Source organism: Lepisma saccharinum, chromosome 27 (assembly GCF_977018435.1).
Source record: "Lepisma saccharinum chromosome 27, izLepSacc3.1, whole genome shotgun sequence".
In the NCBI taxonomy this organism is placed as follows: Eukaryota; Metazoa; Arthropoda; class Insecta; order Zygentoma; family Lepismatidae; genus Lepisma; species Lepisma saccharinum.
In genome coordinates, this window is record NC_139255.1 from 27,809,773 (window position 1) to 27,832,894 (window position 23,122).

At 36.3% G+C, this 23,122-nt stretch overlaps 1 protein-coding gene across 1 annotated transcript; it reads right to left on the reverse strand.

Moving 5' to 3' along the window:
• Nucleotides 1–962: 962 nt before the first annotated feature.
• LOC145980207 (BTB/POZ domain-containing protein 1-like) lies at nucleotides 963–20,347 on the reverse strand. Its single transcript, XM_083113232.1, has 5 exons — nucleotides 20,195–20,347; nucleotides 16,084–16,217; nucleotides 3,979–4,183; nucleotides 2,395–2,550; nucleotides 963–1,172 (listed from the first exon to the last, which is right to left on the reverse strand). The coding sequence occupies exons 1-5, from the start codon at nucleotides 20,345–20,347 to the stop codon at nucleotides 963–965; spliced, it is 858 nt and encodes a 285-aa protein (XP_082969358.1).
• Nucleotides 20,348–23,122: the final 2,775 nt, after the last annotated feature.

Consider the following 23,122-nt stretch of genomic DNA (forward strand, 5'->3'; position numbering starts at 1 on the left):
AGGAAGTATAGTAGTAGTATGGTTGACATATCTTACAAAATTAGAAAATGATGTATTTGCAAATCAATTTTTCTGTTCAGTGTTACCGCATACTAAATGTAGTTTATTTTATTGGTTCATTTGTAGATTAGGCACACACAGGAGATGTACTACGTAGAAATTTTCAGCGTACGTAGTACATCTCCTGTGTGTGCTGTGACGTCTTGTTCCAATTCGTTCTTGTTCTTGGCAATCCGTCACAACCCATTCTTTTTTTTATTATTATTATTTTTGGAAGTATGTGTGTTCCCTTGGATATCCTCCTGTAAATAAAAATGAAACTACACACTCGCCATAATACATATATATATATATATATATATATATATATATATATATATATATATATATATATATATATATATATATATATATATATATATATCTTCAGTTGTTCTATCAAGGGTACTTCACTTGCTGTTAGGAAGAAAAGCAAGGATCAAACAAAATCAAAATGGGCAAAGGTCAAGCTACTAAAACCCAGTCTTTCTAATTCTCTAAGTGTTAGATAGTGCATCGCTCCAATTCCTTCTCGCATGTACCGCCAGCTGGTTGGGAGTTTTGTTGCAGGCTCGTCAAGTCCCACTCCAGACGAAACTAATGTGTATATGACTCTGAAAATATACAACTGCCTTTTTTGCCCCTCCAAAGAAATACCTGCTACCCAAGAAATTATGCAGGGAAAAGATCCACTTATCCTAAACGGCGCCCTGCTCCCTCCTTCATTACCTGAACAAGTAAGATTGTGTATTTTCTCAATGTTGTTTTTATTTTCTTAACAAGTGCAGTTTTTTTGATTCCTTACAATAACAATACGTAAGAAAGTGTTCTGTATAAATAAGCCCCTTCAAACAGGAATCTGTTAACAATTACCCCCCTTGACAGATTTTCACAAAAATATTTACTACGACGATCAACGTCGACTATTCTTTATTTACATTTTCCTTTTTGGTTCCACTATTGCTTACAAACACTTGCCCACCTTGGCTCAGGCGGCTATCAGGTCGTGGAGCACCATTACTGGAGTTGATGTTGTCGCGGTCGCACCTGGGAGAGAACTCTCTCTTGCCTAACAAGGAAACCTCTGCTCCAAATAACTCATCAGGTGGCAGTGCTGTCGATCCCATGCGAGCCTCTGGGAAGCAGACGAAATTTCTCAGCGAACTAAAATTCCTAAGCATCGGGTCTAATTACTCTTATACGGGGTGGGCTGAAGAATGTGGCAAAATGGGATAAACAAGTCCCGATTCACCACAGTGCCTAATCTACAATAATTAATATCTCTACGCTGGGAGGAACCAGGCAACGTCGAAGTCTACTGTGTTTCAAAGGCAACAGATCCCGTTGCGGGAACACTGCCAGAGACGATTTAGTGAAACATCAGGCAAGGACAGGCCAGCTCGGTAGCTCAGTGGTTACAGCAATGGCATGGTATGCCAGAGACCCGGGTTCGAGTCCTGTTCAAGCCTGCATTTTTTGCTGAAAATTTCTACATACTAAAACTTTAGTTTCAAATGCCATAACATAACATTTTCTTCCACTATCTGTGCACCTTTAGACAATATTCCTTCTTTTCTCATTTTTGTTTAGCAATTTCACTCCTATATGGAATCATCTTTTTGAAATTTGTTCATCTCAACTGATCGCATAACTATAAATGAAGCCAGAGATACATGTAGTCCGATTAAAGTACACAGTGAAAGGGTCAAAATCTGATGTTTTGTGACTAGAGTGATAATTTTGGGGTTTATGCAATATATACTTATAATCTAAACACTGCCCTTGAATATAGAACCTGTACTTTGTATTAGCATCAAGTAAAATTGGTTTTGGAAGGAAAGCTTTGGTTGTTGGTTCTTTTACATTGATTTCGCTTCGGTTCAAGACAATGTGGCCTGTTGATGGGCAATACAGAGAAATTTCAGATTCTCTTAGTGGCTGAGACTCTGTCCCTGGAGAATGCCCTGATAGAGAACTGCTGTTACTCATAAATATCATAATGCCATGAAGCATCAAGCTCGTCTGTGAGCAGAATTCTAGTGGTTGGTTACAAGAAATATAAGGATCTGACCATGAACGAGATTGAGATCCGTAACATGAAGACCAGTCCACTATTTTGTGGGGGCAGTTTCTGGACTTTGTGACATTACTTAATATTTTATTGGCAATGAACTTTTTGGGGCATAATAGACTATTGTACAACATTAACTTTTCTTTGGTTGTCAAGAAATCTGAATCCCCAACAGAACTTGCAAAATCTTGAGGAGTGATTGAAAGAAACCGAATTTTGCTCACGATGTCATCACCTACAACTTTTCTTTGATTTTCTCCATTAGGTTTTAAATTTCTTCTCACACATTCCTGTTCAGCCCATTTGACAACAGCTGTAAATATCTCAGTCTCGTTTCTAACATCCAAAGAATCCAGATCAAGAAGTGCAGATAATGTCCCTCGTTTTATACAGTCAAAACTGGGGTCTGCAAAAACCTGTTGTGTATTGGACTCGAAAAACTGGAATGAAATAACAAAAATAAAAATATAAAATATGATTTAAGAAAATATATGTGCCTACTTCATATGGTAGCATGGGTTAGATGTAGGGTGACCAGACACATACATGCAAACAAGAGGACAGAGCATGGTGAAAAAAGGAGGACAAAGCTGAAGAAAAAAAGAGGACACCACAAAAAGAAATTGCAACACACTGGCTGGTATTACCCTTACCCTTACCCCTAGCTTACCAGAATAGGGTGCTGTCAGGTTCCCACTTCTTGATAAAAACATAACATACATACAGAGAGTACCCAGGAGTTGAACCGGAATGGCATTCCGATCTGGAACCATTCCATTCCGTCTCGTCACTGTTGTAATCAGAGATAAAATAACAGACAACGGGGTGTTAACAAAATTAATCCTTTCAGTTTTGTGAAAATTTCAATTTCGAGCCCTCGTTCTACCTCTTTAACAAATCCATCTTTTTCAGTACTTTCAATAATTTCCTCTTACCTTTAAACACAGAAATCAATCTTCTAATAAATTCTTTAACATCTAACAACTCAGAAAATCTACAATTTGAAGCACGGAATTTAGTTTATTTTCCAATTCTTGGATTTTGGAATGAAATATTTCCATATGTGAATTCATGTGTAACAAAGTAATTTCGCTTAATCTGTTTCCGAAAAAACTGAATTAATATTTTAGGTAGTTTAGATAGGGACACAAAATATGATTTTAATGCCACGAACATTTCTCACACTCTTTCATAAACAGGGAACAGTGACTGACAGCTACTTTACAGTCTGCCCCATATTTGTTTCTTCCACCCCTAAACCTTAATATTGTCTTGCTTGCATTGTTGAATTTACACTTTCGCTTCGGTATTTCGTGAAAATATATATAATTATTCAATGAAAATACTCACTACGCGTTTCAGTATTGCATATGTAGAGACTGTATGTGTTCCTGCAGGAATCTGGGTTGCGCTCAGAGGGAGAAGCAACGAGAATAATGTTGATGACACGTTCAGATAAAATTATCATAGATCATAAATTATCACATTCTTTGATGATGAGAGCAATGTATGTGCTTGAAACGTTGGAAGCTAACACCGATTTAACCAGGCTGGTAACCCGAGAACACTTCAATGTTTAAACATTGCTGTTTAAACATTGCTTCCATCCATAGAAGCGGTAAGGACTGCTCTTGGACCTTGCTTTACCAGAGTACTTCTCTTTGATAGAGTCAATGTAATTCCATATGGAATTCATATCTGATAATTTAATAGATATAGGACATACATTTGTGCATTCGTTCATTCGTGTGTACGTGCATGCATATATTTAAAGTGCATTTACATATACCATTTCTTTCTATATAAAACCCTTGTAGGATTTCATACTATATAATTTCTTTAAAAGTTTTTGGTATTATTGTACTTACATCTAAAGCTATTTTCTTCAAGGAAGAATCGTCTATAAAATCCGCAAATTCATAGACACAAAGGGCTGTACTGGGCTTTATCACTTTCTGGATGCATTCCTTGCACTCACTTATTAGAGGATTCAAATTATACTTCTGAGCAGCATAGAAAAGCCAACATGCTTCATCAACACTTGTTATTTCTATTTTGGAAGTGTAGATCCACCTTTAGGCAAAAACAAGCAGAAACATAACAGTATTATTCATTAGAATTTTTTTTAATCTAAGAAACAATTAAGTATGAAGTATAATATTTTCATACAATTTTTAGTACAAGGAAGGTATTATTCAATCATTATGAAGTTCGTTTGGTATCCAACAAGTTTTTATATTTCTAATTATAATACAAATGCTAAATAGTATGTTGGAAACTATTAAATTAATGGTAATAAATATTTATCACTAGAGCTCGGAAGTTTGGCAAAATGCCTCTTTTTATCTACTGCATATATTGATAAAAAGTTTTCCAGATATACGTTTTTTATGTTGTTTCGAATGTTTGAGAAGCCTTTTCATTTTGCCTATTTTGCCTATTTGGGACCCCACTGCCTATTTTTAATTATAATGCCTTTTTTGCCTTTTTCAATGAAATTTGAACATTTTTTTTAAAAAATGTGTAAATAAATTATTTTTCTCCCAAAAAACGTTGTTGGCATTTATTTTTCTTCCGTTTATTATGTGAATAATTTTTGCCTTATTTAAGTAATATTGAACTCACGTATGTTTCAACATTGCTGAAGGAGAAAAGTGTGTTTAAAAAAAAATAGTATTTCATGCTGAGTTAAGATATTGCCTTTCCGTTAACATGTCCTTGTGAATGATTGACTGCTGAAAACCTGTTGCAGAACACCTGCACAATTACGTCATCATGTCCAGCATCCGTGTCAGGAGGTTATTGACAAGAAACAGCACTAATGCCCAAGGGCCTTTGCATGGATTCAAAAATCAAGTTCTCTATCTTTAGTTTAGTTCTACACTTTGGAAGGAAAGGATCGTGTAGTTGTCATCATGCCGAAATTTAGTGTGCTATTAAGTGGTAAGTTACATGGTTACGTGCATGAATTTGGTGAAAGCACATTTTTGACAGATGGTACTCTTCTTCTCTGCAAGATATGTGAAAAAACATTCGACCATGAGAAAAAATACTTTATATCTCAGCATGTGTCAACAACAAAACATAAATCTGCAGTTGCCAAAAAGGTTGGACAGAAGAAGATATCCCTAATTTCAAAAGTGGGCACTTCCATCCAACAGGCAATCTCAGTTTTCTCTTGAACTGTGCAAAGCTTTCATGGAAGCAGGGATACCTTTCTGGAAAGTGGAAAACAAGTCACTGAGGAAATTCCTGGAGAAATACACTAAAGAAACGGTGCCGTCGGAATCTACGCTGCGGAAAACATATTTAAGCATCTGCTACGAAGAAGCTCTGCAAAGAATTCGTGCTGAAGTAGGTGGAAATAAGGTTTGGATTTAAACAGATGAAAGTACTGACGCTATGGGACGCTGAATAGCCAACATCATCATATGAACTATGGAACCAACATGCGTCGTCATTTCTTCTCACGTCAGAACAACTAGAGAGAGCCAATGGTTCGTCAATAGCTCAGTTATTCCTACTTCTGCTCTGGCCAGATGGTGTACATCATGATGACATGTTACTTTTTATCAGTGATGCAGCTCCCTATATAAAGAAGGCTGCCATAGCATTGAAAATTCTCTTCCCGAACATGCTTCATATCACATGTGTAGCCCACGCAATGTGCAGAATCGCCGAAAAAGTTAGTGTTTTGCACCCAGAAGTGGAGAGGTTGATTTCGAACACAAAGAAGATATTTCTGAAATCTCCCTCTCAAACCCGAACATTTCAGGAAGTTGCACCTGAGCTTAGTTTACCTCCGCAACCAGTCTTGACGAGATGGGGAACCTGGATATCAGCAGCTATATATTATGCTAACCACCTTGAAAAAATCAGTGAGGTGATCGATGCTCTTCCAGAAAATGAAGCGGCTTCAATTCGTGAAGTGAAAAAAAACTCCTGTGCTATTCAGAACTGAAGAATGAACTGTAGTTTATTTTTGCACATTATGGTGCATTGCCAGAGACAATTACAAAGCTAGAAAAAAGAGGTGAGACTCTTGTAGCATCCATGAAAACCTTCGAGGAATCTATGCAGCAGATGATGGAAGTGTCAGGAGAAAAGGGGTCAGCTGTTGTGGAAAAGTGCAAATGGGTAGTGAGTGCAAATGATGACTTGAAACAATTGAAAACAATTTGTGATATTCTAAAAGGTCAAAATGCTGTTATCGAAATGAGTCCAGCTACATTTGCTTGTTTTATGTATGCTTCATTAACATTTTGCCAGAAATTATAGATAAAAGTAAGTGACTTTCAAATGTGCCTTTTTCAATTTATTTTGCCTTTTTTCCTATTTTTAGTGCCTATTTTCCACATTATAAATGCCTTTTTGCCTGCCTATTTTAACGAAAATAAATGCCTGAACTTTCGGGCTCTATTTATCACTATTAGGTCTGAGCCAGTACAACTGTAAACAATGTAACAATTTACAATTTTACTCAATTCAGTATTAAGTGTAATACTTTAATACAATTTGTAGTAATAAAAATGCATTATTGAATCATTATGAAGCTTGTATGTGATTCAACAAATGTATACATTTTTAATTATTATAAAGATGCTAAATGGTATGATGGAAACTAGTACATAAGTGGAATAAATATTTATTATTGGTAGGTCTGAGCCAGTACAAACTGTAAATCGATATTTGAACACTGTAACAATTTATTATTTCACATATGAATTGATGAGAACATTATAATACCTATCACCGAAACACAAAACCCATTTTTCAGACACTAATAGCACAAAAGTAATGAATATTATCCAGAGAAGGCACTTGGTGAAAATTATTCATTTTGTACAGTTTCCAGAATATTTACACTCCAAATGTGGGAAGTAATACCAAACTGAGTTCTGAGTTCATCTTTTGCTAATTTTGATTATCTCCCAAGCAGGGATACTTGTCAAAATTATTGGGGGGGGCTCTGATCACTGAAATAAATTAATGAATGACTCATTCCCTCCCTTTTTTAAAAATAAAAATTACGTCTTCGTATGGGAGTTTTTAAGCAGCTATTATATTCCTCATGCAAATGAAATGTAACATGAGAAACGTTTAGAAAATGTTTCAAAGTCTCTTTATGTCTTTTGTGTCTGTTCATTTGTTTTTTTAGATAACAATTAACATTTTTATTGAAAAGTATGTATTTACATTAAGAGACCAACCTAACAGTTTTATGCCGGCCTCGGTAGGCGAGCGTGTTGGGTGGTCTTTTTTGATCCAGAGGTCTCGGGTTCGAGACCCGGCGAGGGCATGGGTGTGTTTTAATGTCCGCAACAGACATGTAATGGTTTGTAAATAACCTAGTGTTGACGTACCCATAAAATAACGAATATTTACAATATTTAACAGTTTTATTTAATTATTTACATAAATGCTAACACAAATCGCAGGAAAATAGTTTTACTTTTTTGTTCTTGCTATAATATTTAACTTTATAAATTTAATTTTGCAATAATAAAAAAATAGCATGTACACTAAGATATAAAGTGACATACACAACAAAAACATGTGAACATGATTTAAATAAAGCAAAAGTTGCTCTATGCAGTGGGTTATTTTTTTATGAACTCATTAACGAGCGGTCTCAGGTCCAAATTATCAAGCCCAGTTTTATGTATGTGGAGTACCGCTAAGCTGCTTAGTCTCTTCTGCCTCATTGTAGATCTCAAATATGTCTTTAGTCGGCGAATAGCACTGAATGACCTTTCGGCTGTGGCTGTCCTCACTATCGTGAGGACCATTATGAATTTGGCAACTTCAAGCAGAAGCTCCTGGAGGGTGCTGTCTTCCAAAAGAAACTTCCTTATGTCACGCATGGTACCACTTTCTTCTGTTTGGCGATATCACCAAGCATGGACATGTGTAAGGAGGGCCTATCGGCATCCAAATCTTGGCGAAAGAATTCTCGCGTTTGCTGAAAGTTTGTTGTGCAAATGTTCACAGTTGAGATGCATTCTTTCTCTACGGCTGTTATTTTTTGTAGTCCTGTAGATTCATGTCCTTGTTTAACACATGATTTTGCTGTGTCACACACGTCAGTGTATATTGATTTATAATACTATTTTGGAGTGTAGAACTTGTGATGTTTGGCAGCATCAGGATTTTCAAGTCTCTTAGGGACGTGACGTTGCCGGGGAATTCTGGCTCATCAACTAGGCTCGGTTTGCCCTCTGTGCATTTCAGCCAGAACTGCTCAAAACACATTCGCTTTTCATGAAAGATGTCAGTCAAGTATTTTAGTTTTGATTCCACTTCTGTAGCACCAATGCGTGGAGACTGAATCTTACAGTTTACCTCTTCTATTGGACCCATCACATGACAGTAGAGGGAGAGAAAGAAAAATGTCTTGAAGTGAAGCATTGTCTCCAGGTATCCAGCACATTTTAATGCTGCGTCAGTAGAATCTTCTTAAGAAAATTGAGTAGGTTTTCATAGTTCCTTAAGATCTGTTGCACACTGGAGGCTCTCAACGTCCACCGACGAGGGCAAAGTGGCCGCAGTCCAGTATGGCCAGCCTTCTCGTTCACATCAATAATATTCCTAAATATTTGCATTCTTTTAGGGGATTCCCAAACAGTCTTTAACAAGTCCTTGGCTAAATTCATTATGTCTCTGATTAATATATGTATAATAGTAAATAATAATTATATACTTAGTATATAGTAATAAGTAGAGACCGGATGCTAGGCAAAATGCCTATTCTTTCCTGTTAGAGATATGATGAAAACGAATGTTGCGATGGCCAGGGGGGAGGGATTAGCTTCATTTAAAGGCAATTTAATTTTGCCTATTTTGCCTATTTCATACGATATTGCCTATATTATTTCATAAATGCCAGATATTGCCTATTTTAGGCATTTTCTTTCAAATTGGGACATGACTGAACTCTGTGCATACAATTTCCTGTTCCCAGGATTAGTTTCCGATGCTTCCAAGAAATTTAAAAATAACAGTTAGCGAGTTATTGCAGCTAATAAGGACTTGGACAAATTAAGGGCAATTCAACAAGTTCTGAAAGGTGAAAATATACAAACTGAGTTAGATCCACATGTTCTCGTATGCTTTAAGTATGCTCCGATAACATCTGTGGAGGTTGAAAGATAATTTTTAATTCTAAAATATGTGTTGTCCGATCGCAGATATAACTTGTCGGTTTATCACGTGAAGAAATACTTTGTTGTGATGTGCAACCGCAATTTGTGCTTCTTATTCAGAGACTGCCAAACCGTACAGTACAAACTTGAAATACATTTAAACAGTTTCTTCGTTCGAACTGATGTGTGGAATATATAGTGTAAATTATTTAACTGAAATAACCCTGTGTGCAGTGATAAAGTGTATATTTAAATAATTTGCGTACTGGTTGGAAGTAGCCAACAATTTCTTTTGTCAGACTATTGTGTGTAGCCATTATACAATGGAAAATTTTGGGCTGACGTGACTCTTGTTTGCAGTGATTTATTAAGTACAATATTGGACTGCTGTCTCTAATGATGAGCTCCTGGTTTATTTTAAGCAACTATAAAGAATGTACAGGTATGTTTCTATATAATTTAAACACCTATTTCTTTTTGTATGTCTATCTTCATTATTTTGAGTTAAATTTCATTGCCTTCTTTATTGCCTATTTGTATTTTAATGTCTATTTTACTGCCTATTTTAAAAATTATAAGTGCTTATTTGCCTGCCTATTTTATATGTTTTTAGTGCCTAAACGTCCGGTCTCTAGTAATAAGTCATGTGTTTTGCTGTCTCCGGTCATAGCTCCCCCTCCCCAAAGTTGATGGTTTAGCAGTCTCAGCCCCCCCCCCCAAAGTTGATGGTCTAGAACATTTCAAATGTGTATTTAAAGTTAAGTTCATGTGGCACAATTTAGAGAACTTTACAAGAGAAGAAAAATAATACATTAGATCCTCTTAAGCAAAATTATGGGGGCTCTGCCCCCACATCATTAACATTGGGGGGGCTCGAGCCCCCCTAAGCCCCATGGAGTCGGCGCCTATGCTCCCAAGTAACCACAACCATTGGGCCAACTGCAGTTTCTACATGGGAAAGGTTGGGTTTACATTGGTTGGCAAATTGAAGTTGGTCTTACTTTGGGCTAACAGTTGTTGCCAACATTTGCGCAACCATGAAAAAGTGAGTCAAAATCAGTTTTAAAAACAACACCCTCCTGTTAAGACAACTTTCAAGAGTATGCTGTAAATTAAGTGACATGGAACAGTGTTTCTTTTCAAATATTTCAGTCACAACACATACTGGAAATATAATGTTATTTTAATGAAAGTAGAAATTATTCTTAACTTGTAGTCACTCACCAGTCCTTTGTCATCTGCCATGGATGAAGGATGTGTTGGGAATTGCTTATTGTTTGTTTAGCTGTAGCAGAACAAGAACATTCTTACAGGTATTCTTGTGAAAGTGGTTAAACAATGTTATGTGCAGACTAAATTCCATGAAAGGTGGAAAACTAAGTAAACTCGAGAAAGTTTTTTTGTGATATTACTTGAAGGTGCCTTGAAAGCAATGGCATCATATGAATGAGAGAGTGCTGTGTATTTCTTTTTTATTTTACGTAAGTAATTTGTACTATAGTTTATATTTACCCTCACAATAAATTACATGTACATTTATATATATCACAAGACAAACATATCTATACTTTAGTTTGAAGTGGAACTTATAACACAGATCGTGAGGGTTTGGTTTTATAAAATCGAGGTTGAATTTTGCCGTAAACTTTTGCACGCTTGCCTCAATGATTGGCTCCATTGAAGAAAGCCGGGAAAAGAGAGGGGGGCACCAAATACTAGTAAACTGGTTTGTATCTGTTGGTATACCAAATGTTTTACCTTGTGTATTACGAGTAAATCGCTCTTGATGATTTTCAGTTATGTTTTGATGTTTATTTGAATTTTTTAAATTACACTATATAATTGCATTATTGTAAGCCATGTGCATAATTACATATATATGCATATTAATTCAATATCACGTGTTCATTTGTTTCAAATTGTGGTGTAAATGAGGAGATTGTAACGGTCATTGACAATATACAATGTACTGTGATCAAAAATTCGTGTTCCCCACTGGAAATTTCTACTGTTTTCAGTAGACAAATTCTACTGTTTTGAAATGTCTTCTACTGTGTACTGTGAAATGTACTGAAATCGTATTATAGATCTACTGTACTCAGGGACGGCGCCAGAAATTTTCGACCGGGTGGGCAGAAGCTCCTTAGTGATAGATTAGGGTGGGCAGTATAAATGTAAGACCATGTATGTGTACGTAAGACGTATGTATCCCCCTCTGTCTCTTACACTCCCGATTTTCCTCTTACTCCTTTTCCCTTTCCTTGTTTTCCTCTTTATTCTTTTCTAATCTATTCTCGCATCTTGTTCCATTTCCTTTCGTTTTGTCTCTGATGGACACAAGGAAGTGTTTACACATGCGCAGCCATACCCCAGCCATACATTCTAATGTATGCATGTTAATACAGTCAAATAAATTTGAATTAGATTTAAGCTTGTGTTGCAAATACAAGGCACATACTTGAGTTTATGTATTCGGCGACAATGATAGAAAGTGCGATGGTAGACAATCGTGAAGATTCTCGTAATTTAAATGCATGTTCCTGAGCATAGTATTTTCATCGTATGAGTTTTTAACTGAAAGAGTTTTCTTACTCCTTAGGGGTCACTTTTCTTAGCTTACAAGGTTTGTACAACTGACAAATCTATCTGAATGTTTGTAGTAGCGGCGATTGGGTGCCAACATTTGAGGGGCAAGGACAATATACTTTTTCTTGGTAGAAAAGGCTTAGCATAAAAAGCGAACCGCATCCCCCACTTCCCGGTTCTCCTAATCGCCACCACTGAATGTTTGGATTAAAATGAACGTCTTATTAGGAATGATTTAAAACACACACGGAAATCAAATTCTTTGTTCATTGTCCATGAAGTATTCCTAGGCTAATGAAAGGCTATTTTGACAGAATATCACTCACAAACAAGTAAGGTCGAAAAATCTGTTCAGAATTGAAGAGACTATTAGCTAAGTTGTTATTCATTTTCTGAACTGTCATGTTACTAATGCGGGAGAAGCAATACACGTATGGTTGGTTACATGAACATATTTTTTGAGGTAACAAAATGATTTAGGACACAAGGAATTCATCGAAGTTGATCACCGTGCCAGTAATAATTCATCTATTTTTCATAATGACTTGGGTTGCATGGCGTGACCATTTCGAACACACTAGAATGTCAACCTCTATCCTGTGCAGCACACCCTGGAAACTTGATTTTTCAGGCAACGAGTCCCTGGTGCTTGGAACCACTGTCAAAGTAATAATTTATGAGGGTTTGTATTTTGAGTGTCAGCTTGTGTTTGTCTTCGCCCCTTCGTAACTTTAATCTAATCACCATTGAACCTTATCGTCGTCATTATCAAAATTAGCAGAAAAATGACTTAACCTTTAAACAGCCAATGGGTCATATATGACCCATGGTGCGGATTACAACATTCACGTGCTTTTAGGACCTTCATACTTGTATGTGAGGTTGTAAACGCTGACAGATGTTGAGACAAGACATTGGAATTTCATGTGGAAGAAAACCCACCCCCCTCCCCTTTCTCTAATATGCAAATTAGCTATTTTTAGCCAAAATGCAATTGTACATATTGCTTCATATTACAGCTTATATGAGAACTAGAACTTGAAACAAGTTTCGCTTTGTTGCAAAAGGTCTACTCTTTGAAAACAATGCAAATGTTTGCGCCCTTTTTTCAAAATTATGGGAGAAGAGGGTGCGAACGCCAGATTTTTTTTTCATTGAAATTTTGGGACTTGGCCCCTCCCAACCCCGTTTTTCTCACTTGGGCTTTCTGAATTGTACACGGTCGCGTGCTCTGATGTTTTTGCTTTCAAACAAAAGTTATCCGAAGTAGATTGTTCAAATAGTATCCGAGATATAACGTTTTTCTGAAATAAGTGTAAAAATTTAAAAATCGCGTGCAAAGGCCGCGGCGAGAGAGGGGTTACTTTCGAGAACCGGCTCGGCTGTTTAAAGGTTAAATATAACAAATCAACCACAACTTACTGTTCCAAAAATGGAGTTGCATTAGTTCATACCTCTTAGAAAGTTGAGATGGTAGTTTCAATTGCACAGCGTTTCATTAGTGGATCAAGTCAAGGCAGCTAATTCCGTGAACAATGATGTTGTTTTCCCAAAGTCTCAAATATTTTCCTCAGGCAATCACCCTCCTAAAATGGACGCATCTTCTGTGGTGATAAAATGCCACGTTTGGTGCGAGTTCTTTCTGTATATTTTTTCCCAAAGGCACAACGCTGTCGCATTATAATGAAGACGTCCTGTGTTCGACTCCCCCCTCCTCTGGTGGAAGCACAATGCACACTGGTTCCACGTTAAACTGTATGTTTACTCCCGATTAGCCTATCTGAGCATAAAAGTGGATTTAAAAACAAACTAATAAAATCGTCTTCTGGATACTTCGTGACGTAACTTTTTTTCTTTACTTCAGCTGCATGTACAGATTCTGATGACATTTTCGGCTGATTCACGTGGCAAAATTTATGTATGGAACGAGGATTTCTAAATAGGATAAGCCACTCATTAGCAATTTTATAATTCTGTAGCTTTTTCCATACATTACTGGTTTATTAAAATTTATTCACTGCAGTATTGTAGTGATTATTGTGATTCCTTCTTATTAGTAAAATGAATATAAAGTTGATATTTCGCATACCATATTGATATTTGAAGATAAGAAGTATATAAAAATTGTAATGAAATAAAAAAAGGGACACTTCTGGAATTTTAATGCAGAGCTAATTAAAACTATATTATACTCTCTAGATTTATGACTTCAGCAACAGAAGCCTTCCATCTGTCCCTATTCGGGGCAAGATCAATCCAATCTTTTCGATCCTTGCCGATTTCTTTTAGGTCCATCTCAACGTTATCCCTCCATCCTCGTCTTGGCCTTCCTACTGGTCTTTTACCATCAGGTTTCCCAACAAGAATCCTGTAAACTATTTTTCCCTCTTCCCTCACATGGCCTACCCATCTAAGTCTTCTTGATTAAATTATTCTAATAATAATAATAATTAAAAAGTCAAAATAATGTATTGTGTTGCCGGTGGAAGTAACGCTAAGATGATGATTTTATTTGTTTATTTAGAGATTATTTTAACCATACCCAGGCCGGGATTTATATACGTATGTGGAGGCCCGGAGCTGCAGTCCTCAAGTTCGACCTAAATTCTGATATAATCTTGATCATACCCTGCATAATTTTGAGCCTCCTAAGCCTACTAACTGCTTTAAATCATGGAAGTATTCATTTGATCACAGTTTTTGTTTCAATAGCTCTAGTATTTACTTTCACTTTTTAATGACAAAATTGGCTTTTTATGGGTTGATAATATGTGAATATTTCTAGCATAGATAAAATTCACAACTAAAATATATATGTTATGAACACCAGAATACACTTATTTATCGAATTATTCATATATCTCCAAGTATATGTACTTATTGAATTTGATTGGGTGGGCAATCGGGTGGGCACAGGAATTTTTGGGTGGGCGCTTGCCCACCCGTGCCCACCCCTGGCGCCGTCCCTTGTACTCTACAGTAGGACTACTGTACTGTGCAGTAGGGCTATTGTACAGAAAAAACAATATGAATAATAATGCATAATACTTGGTACAATATATTATAAAATCATTTATTGACTCCAAGAATAGACAAATTAATTCTTGACCCTATATTTTCAGTGATTTTGAAGTTAATTGGAAAAAAAGTACATGAACTGAATTTCTACTGTTTTTCTAATGAATACTACTGAAGTCAGATATATCTTAATGAATAAGTTACTACAATTCTTTCTTGAGAAATAACTCAACCTTAAAGCAGCTAGCAGTTTGAATGCATGATCATATCAGTTGATTTTTTATGCAGCATGGAATTTCCATGGTTATTATTATTATATCTGTGTAATGCAATTGCAGAAAGGATCCATTTTTTTCAACAATGTAGTCAACAGTGTTGGCTTGTTTTGATTTTTCAAGCATTGAGGGTCAGGTCTTCATTTAAACTAAATTTTTGCTGTTTTCGTGAGAATATAGGAAGAACAATATGTCAACTTATGTATAAAAGAGTATGTTTTTCAATTTTCTGCAAGTGTGTTAACCACAATGAAGCAACACACTTAAAAACATGTTCACTTTATTTGATTTCTTTGTTGTGTGAACACATTTCTAAGTAGCAAGTTCCACATGCTTTACCATACAATTATTTTAGTTGTTTATATGACTTTTCCATTGCATTTTCAGTTGTATAGATAAGAAAATTTTCATTACTGACAAGAGTACTGTTTTCAGACAGCAATATACTGAACACAATAAAATATGTTAGTTGTACAATTATATTACTGAAAAAGTTAGAGAGTACAGTTCAACTACTTAAGATAGAGGAAACAGTTGGACTACCAAAGACAGTAGAAAACATTAACAGTACAGTTCATCTACTGAATACAGTAGAAGACAGTAGCATTACAGTTCATCTACTGAAAACAGTAGTAGACAGTAGACCTTCATTCTGGTTAACATATCCATTGTAAACCATGTCCGAGCAAGTGTCAGTATTTTTTCTTTACAAACTAGTACCAAAAATTCTTGATTTTAATCAATAATAGGTGCTACTTTGACAGAGATGAGAATGGGTGCAATTTGAAAATGATGGAGACATGAAATGAAGTAATATTTAAGAAAATAAACATCTGAGGAAAAAAATCTTCAAAATTTGCAATTTGTTAACTGTTTGTCATGATTCAAATTCTAGTTCCTATAATTACATCATTTGTGGTTCTTTCATATCATCACTTGTCATAGTACTTACTTGATCATACTTTCAAATGTAGCTGGACTAATGTCTCTGACAGCTATTTCCTTTTCTGCAGGCAGAGAACCAAAGAACATGGCTTCAAACACAGGACTTGACATGGCAAGAATCACTTTGTGAGCCTCAAACACCTATAAAAAAATTATATGTGTCTATAAATATATATTAACTGTACCTTACAACCAGGCATATTTATTTTTTATTGAGAATATAAACATTATAAATCATAATTTTATACATACATGTGTGTGTGTTTGTTTTGTGCAATATAGAGTGTGAAGTGAACATAGTTGATGAGCTTCAAAAGAAATCATTCTAGACTCATGTGATTGAAGAGAAGATTATCATTTTCAAAGGAAGATCAGTTCCAAATATTCCTGGATTGTGGTAGTAGAGATAGCTTTAAACTTTGCCAAACTTCGTAGTACAGGACGTTTGAGTGGTTGTGTAGAAACTGAGATATTAGAGATAGCTTTAAACTTTGCCAAACTTCATAGTACAGGACGTTTGAGTGGTTGTGTAGAAACTGAGAGCTTCAAAAACTTTTCTGTTAACTTTTTACTATTTTCTAAATGTGCCAGGACATTCATCTTTCACCTTCAAATATGTAGTGATTGAAGGTTGTCTTGAAGGAACAGATACATCAAGGAAACAGCATCATGTAAAGTGCTCTCTATTTCAGTATGTCGTAACATGCAGAAACAATGATTTCTTTTTTAAAAAAAGAATCTGAAACTGCTTGCCAAATGGAAAAATCACCACAAGTATGTGATTTGTTGTGTAATATAAAGTTTATTTCAACCGACATTAAATGAAGATAAGGATTTGATTTGGATGAATCAGTTTTGTACTGACAGTGTCTACAGAAATGCACATAATAATAAAACCCATAAAGGGTTTGAAACAATGATAAAGGCCTTCATTTTTCATGATCTGAAACTAACACAAATGATATTATATTGTAAAACTAATAACTAGTTACCATGCAGCACACTTGGCAGCAAGCTTGCCTAGTGACGCTTGAAATGCTTGCCAATGTAAGCTACAATCTCACTTCATGAAAAATATGGCACAAGGACATGCTCACACCAAGCATGCTGTAAAGCTAACTTTGACAAGCTATATTTCAAGATATGGTTAGCTTTATGCAAGTTTTTGTACTATTTTGGTTATTATTTTGTATATTTGTATCTTTATGTCTGTTTATTATTTGTATTTATTCAATGCTACTTTTCAGTGTACCATCCCTATGTAACAAATTACCTATGTGAAGTTTCATATTTTACACTTTGCACAATTGTATAGTTTTTCATTATTTTTTTTCTGGTTAATTTCGAAGCCTTCATTCGCTAAAGGTACTGCATCTGGAGCGGAGATGGTAGCACATCACTTCTTTGTTAGTTCCCAGGTAGTGGTAGTTCCATTTCCTCCTGTTTGGCAGCACTGGTGTGTGTTTCCTGGCTTGTGTCATCTGTGCTTTCTGTAGTCAGGTGGCATTGCCGGGAGGTTGTTGGGGGATGTTGGGCTGTCTGGTGCATTGTGTTGCTCCATGTCGTGTAGTTCCTGTTCTTTGCATGGGTGGAGGAAGGTTGAGTGGAGGGACTGCATTTCTTTTTTCATGGCTGGGATTTATTGAAAGATGGAATGCCAAGTTGGGCATCCTTGTCCATTGTCTAGGTTTGGTTTTGGTTGGGTGAAGTATAGATGTGGAGGAGATGGAGTGGTTTGTGGTGTGGAGGTGCTGTGAGAGGCTGATCCTGGTACGTCTCTTTTGGCATCTTATATGTGTTCATCGATTCGTTCTTGAACAGTGCAGATGGTTCTGCCAATGTAACTATTGTGGCATTGACATGTGGTCTTGTAGACACCAGGGGATGCAAGTTTGGGTGCCAGTCTGATGTTAAAGGGTTTGAGGGCCTTAGATAATTTGGCTCATGTGTTGGGGTGTATGGAAAAGCAATCCATTTGAGTTTGAGATTTTGGTTTGGGTTATCTCTGTCTCATGGGCATCTGAGCTGGGCTTCTGCTTTTGTCCACCACATGGATAGCTGGCACTCAGTGTATCAGTTGCTTAGCTCAATTTCAGTGATGCATGCTATTTCATCATGGAGATCATCTTCCGTGCAGCTGTGTGTGAAGGCTCTTCTACAGAAGTTCATCCACACTACAGCCATCTGTTTGGGGGGTTGTTGGACTTTGCGTGGATGAACTGGCTGCCTGAGCCTGGATTCCTGCATATGGAGGTGATGAATTTGTTCTGGTGGTGTCGGATGCTGAGGTCGATAAAATTAATGCTGCAATTTTCTTCCTTTTCTACAGTGAATTTTATGGTGAGGTGTATGTTGTTGAGGGTGGTTAGTCCTGTTGGTATATGACTAGGGTGTCACCTGCATATATTCTGTATCTTACGTGTGTAAACTCTGGTTGGTGTGCAAACTCTGCCACTTAAACTGAGTTTACCTCATTGTATCTAAAGATATATGTTTGGCGGTTACGTGGAGGTAGGTAATTTACTCTGATAAGCTTACTTTTCATTTTTCCGTTCAAATTTTTCTCACGATCGATTTCGCCACACATGACCTGCAGCAAGACAGTACATGCCTGCCAAACCCACCAGACAAGTGGCGAAATCGATCGTGAGAAAAATTTCTGTAACTGCCAATCTACTGTCTTGTAAGCAGTCATACCTGCAGATAAAAATGAGAACGGAAAGTGCTCAACCCAAATGGAAGAGAAAACTACAAAACATTATTCATTATTTTCAGATTTTTAAGACCCTGATTGTATTTGTATGACTACCCAATACTAAGGAAAAGTTGATTCACAAAATTGATAAGAACGTTTTTTTTTTTTATCAATTTTAAAAATCTGAAACTTAAGAATTCTGTTTAAAACCTTTCTACCTGCACCGTACTTAAATTTCTTGTCTATCGGACCACCCATTCTTTATTTATAGAATTTCAGAGAGAGCGATCATTTGGAAGACATTAATGCAGAATTGAATAATCTAAATTTTATGTAATTTGTTCTTATGTATGTCTATATGTTAATTCTTAAATTTAATCCAAACTCAATGTATCTATAATTTTAAATTTGATAGCACATCTCAAATTTGCATTGTTTCATATGAATACTACATTTTACCCAACCTGTTGTCCAAAATGGAGATATTACGTCATTCGGAAAGTAAGTTCCATCATGCAATAAAATTAAAAATATAAATAGTAATATCATGACCTTTATAGGGGTGAGAATATATACATGGTACAACATTCACACATGATCGCCATAAGAATTCAAGCATGCATCACAGCGAGATACCAAGTTCGTTATACCCCTATCATAGAATGTTTCTGCCTGAATGGAGAACCATTGGGAAACTGCACGTTTCAGTTCTTCGTCAGTACCATAATGTTTTCCAGCAAGGAATGATTAAGGTGAAGGAACAAATGAAAATCAGATGGGGCAAGATCAGGACTGTAAAGGGGGTGTGCTAGTTTTTTTTCCAATGGAAGGTTGTCAGGAGTTCCTGAGTTGCATTTGCCACATGCGGACGAGCATTGTCATGGAGGAGAATGACAACCCTACTGAGCATGCCACGTCGTTTGTTTTTAATTGCACGATGCAGGTTTTGAAGTGTCACACATTAGGTTTCGGCATTGATGTGCTGTCCACGCTCCATAAATTCCACAAGCAATACTCCATGCCTATCCCAAAACACAGTGCACATGATTTTTTTGTTCGTAAGCTTTGGTTTTGGTTGTGTTTTCCGCGGTGAAAGCACTCCATGGTGCTTCGTTTCTGTCTCGTCTCCAGTCACAATCCGATCTAATGCACTTCCCATTCTTTCCTTTTTGGCATTTTTGGAGAGCTGGTGAGGGACCCAATGGTAACACAATTTGCGAAATTTCAAATTCACTGTTACAATTTCATACAGCACAGTTCTGGAGATTTGTGGAAACACTAATGACAGCTCAGACAAAGTGAATCGTCTGTTCTCCCTCATCTGCTCTTCCATTAAATGAACCAAATTGGAAATCACAACAGACGGTCGACCACTTCGTTCTTCATCATGAACACTAACCCGTCCACCGCGAAACTGTCTCACCCATCTTCTTCCCATTGAAGCACTCATTATTCCTTCTCCATACACTTCACAAATCTGATGGTGGATCTCCGCAGCTGGAATATTACGTGCATCCAGAAAACAGATCACGGACCACACCTCACATGTGGCGGGAGTTTGGATTGTCCGAAACATAACAACTACGCACTACTCTCCTGACCAAACTTGCTTCAGACTGACGTCTGCACTTCATCAAGGTATGGCTACACAAGGTGCATGCGCATTCACACTGCCCTGCTTGCAGCACCACGGTATTCATCAGTCGAACTTACAAGCAGAAAAACCAGTAACCAATACATTTCTTCATGAAAACATAGACAAGATGGCCAAGATGAATAAATCATTATTAATCATATTATAATTGATTGACATTGTTCTAAATTCAATACAGATAATTTTAAATTTCAATTTACTTTAAATAACCTTTTCTTATTTGTGTACATAACATAAATTTTAAAAGAAAATATGACCAATATGGCCAGTGGAACAGTTGGATGCCAAAACTGGGTGGGGGATGGGGCATGGTCAATTTACTTCCTATTTGTAGACACGGCTTAGCATTAAGAGGTTGAAGTGCAGAAACAAAAAATATGGAGGAACCAGTAACTCCTAATCATAGCCACTGGTTATGGTTTATTTAGTACCGTTACTTTCTTGTAATATTTTGACGAATCCAGTGTTCTTTTCTTATTTATAAAACTGAGTGAGGCAGTGGGCCTGCTCCCTCCACTGTGCTTGTCGTCGTACTGCATGCATTGCACAGAAATATAGCTTGCCTCCTTCATAAGACAATGCTTCACCACTGAATTTTACTCTATGTAAATTTAATCATTAATAACCTATTATAAAATTTAAATAAAGTCAATCATTCTAAAACTAATTTTAAGAAATGAAAATGATTTTGAGGATGGCATTTAGTTAATGTATTTCAAAACTTTCATTCATCCAATTGCATGAAACCACACGCACAAATGTTTTATCTCTGCCTATAACAAACAAACAAAAATAAGTTGCTTCAGGGACGATTTAGATAAAACTCAAGAAAGAAGTTATCTGAAAATGCAGAAAACTATAAGGTCCAGCCAGGGATTTTATTGATTCTCTCCTCCAGTTGTATACACATTTTTGTTTAATTAATTAGTCATTCCTAATTGATTGCTAAACTGAACTGATATTATCAGTACCATGATCTGGCTCCCTTTAACTCCCAGGCCGGCATGTAGCCAGGGGAGGGCTAAGGGGACTGAGTCCCCACCCCCCCGAAATCATACATTTTTAAAAATTTAAATAGTGTATAGTGGTAATTAATTTTAATTCCTTAGCATTATTATAGAAAAAGTTTAGTGTACAATAGAGGAACCAGGTTATATTTTATATTCTGCCATTTAATCCAAAGAATAAATAAATCCACAGCTCTCAAAATGTATTGTATAGCTTTCTTTGTTAGAGATCACACAATATAAACTTGAGTAAAATTTGGCCCTAACTTTTAAAGCCTTTTTTTAACGCAATGCGTAAAAGTTAATAACAAAATACACTAGGAATTTCAGTACACTAACTCTACAAAATGTAAGAAAAATAATGGGCAACACTTGTGTTGGATATTCACTCATATGGTGGATTGAGAAGCAACTGTCTCCATTTATATAATAATAATAATAAAGTTGGATTAAAATTGGTTAATTTTTAATGGCTTATAATAGTTATTATTGTAAAATGACAATTATAAGCGTGGTAATAATTATTGTCATTATTATTATTTGTGATAATTAAGATTTATCAGTGGCCTGTCCCCCTCTAAAATTATTTCTGTTGATGCCTGTGCTGATAATGGAGGAGGGCCACCCCTCCCCCCCGAAATAAAATCCTGGCTACAGGCCTGCTCCCAGGTGTTGATTGATTAGAAGCTTGTAACTAGTTAGGTGGGTGCTCAATTTAATAGCAAAATGGGGAACACGCGAAGAGGCCGTGGAGACAAATTACACGTACCCAAACCTAACAGTTGCAAAAGTCGTTGTTTGAGGTTAACGACATGTATTTTGTACAGTCACCTCAGTCTCAAGCGAGAACCAATTAATGGGGAGCAATGCGACACGTTAAATAAGGCGGTTCCTTCGTGCTGATGTCAAAGACTTGCCTCCCTTTCATAACAGCGTTAAACCTTGAATTGAAACGTAAATTTTGCCACGATTCCGTATTCGAACAACCACAACCTCGTTTTTGGAAAATTTCTAATCTAAGGCACAATTTTGTGTGGCAGATAAATATGCACTACAAGATATAGTTTGTGACGCCTGGTCAATTTTATTATATTAACCGCACAACACAGAATGGTTAATATTTTTTTCTCATCAATAACAAATACATCAATAACTACAACATTTCTTTCTTTGATGATATCAACAAGTGTTCAAAAGTTTTAACATACCCCAGTAGTAATATAATAAATTAGTTAAACGAACAACATATAGATATATATGTATATAACATATGCAAGATTTAAAGGTTATAAAAATCAACCATTGGCTTTTATTGGAACACGATGTTACTTAGGAAAAAAGACCCCCCTTTTTGATGCTCTTATGCGTTTCGTCAAACGTAAGTAAAGTGCTTGTTCATGCGCAAGAGTGCTAACTAGAATTTACGTAATTGTATTCCCCTCCTTTTTTTTATGCCCAATTAATTCTGGTCAGTGCCTGCCTTGCATATAGAAGAAAAGAAGCAAAAGTCACGTCACGTCCTATTAGTACAATCGCGACGACGCAGTAAAATTTGGGGGACAAAACCACTAAAAATGCTTTTGATTTGAGTTCCCTTTTTGACATTCCTCTTAATATTCCAACTCGTGGTTTGTTGCTGAGTAACACGTACATTGGTTGGGAGACACTTCGCAGTTCACTACGTAATAAT

What these genes read in the sequence shown, in the direction of transcription:
- LOC145980207 (XM_083113232.1), bottom strand. Translation starts at nt 20,347, where the DNA reads ATGTTTCGGACAATCCAAACTCCCGCCACATGTGAGGTGTGGTCCGTG. An exon ending in TGAAGAAAATAGCTTTAGAT is followed by an intron (nt 2,551 to 3,978) that starts GTAAGTACAATA and finishes ATTTCATTCCAG; the next exon opens with TTTTTCGAGTCCAATACACA. An exon ending in AATGGGCTGAACAGGAATGT is followed by an intron (nt 1,173 to 2,394) that starts GTGAGAAGAAAT and finishes TGCTTCCCAGAG; the next exon opens with GCTCGCATGGGATCGACAGC.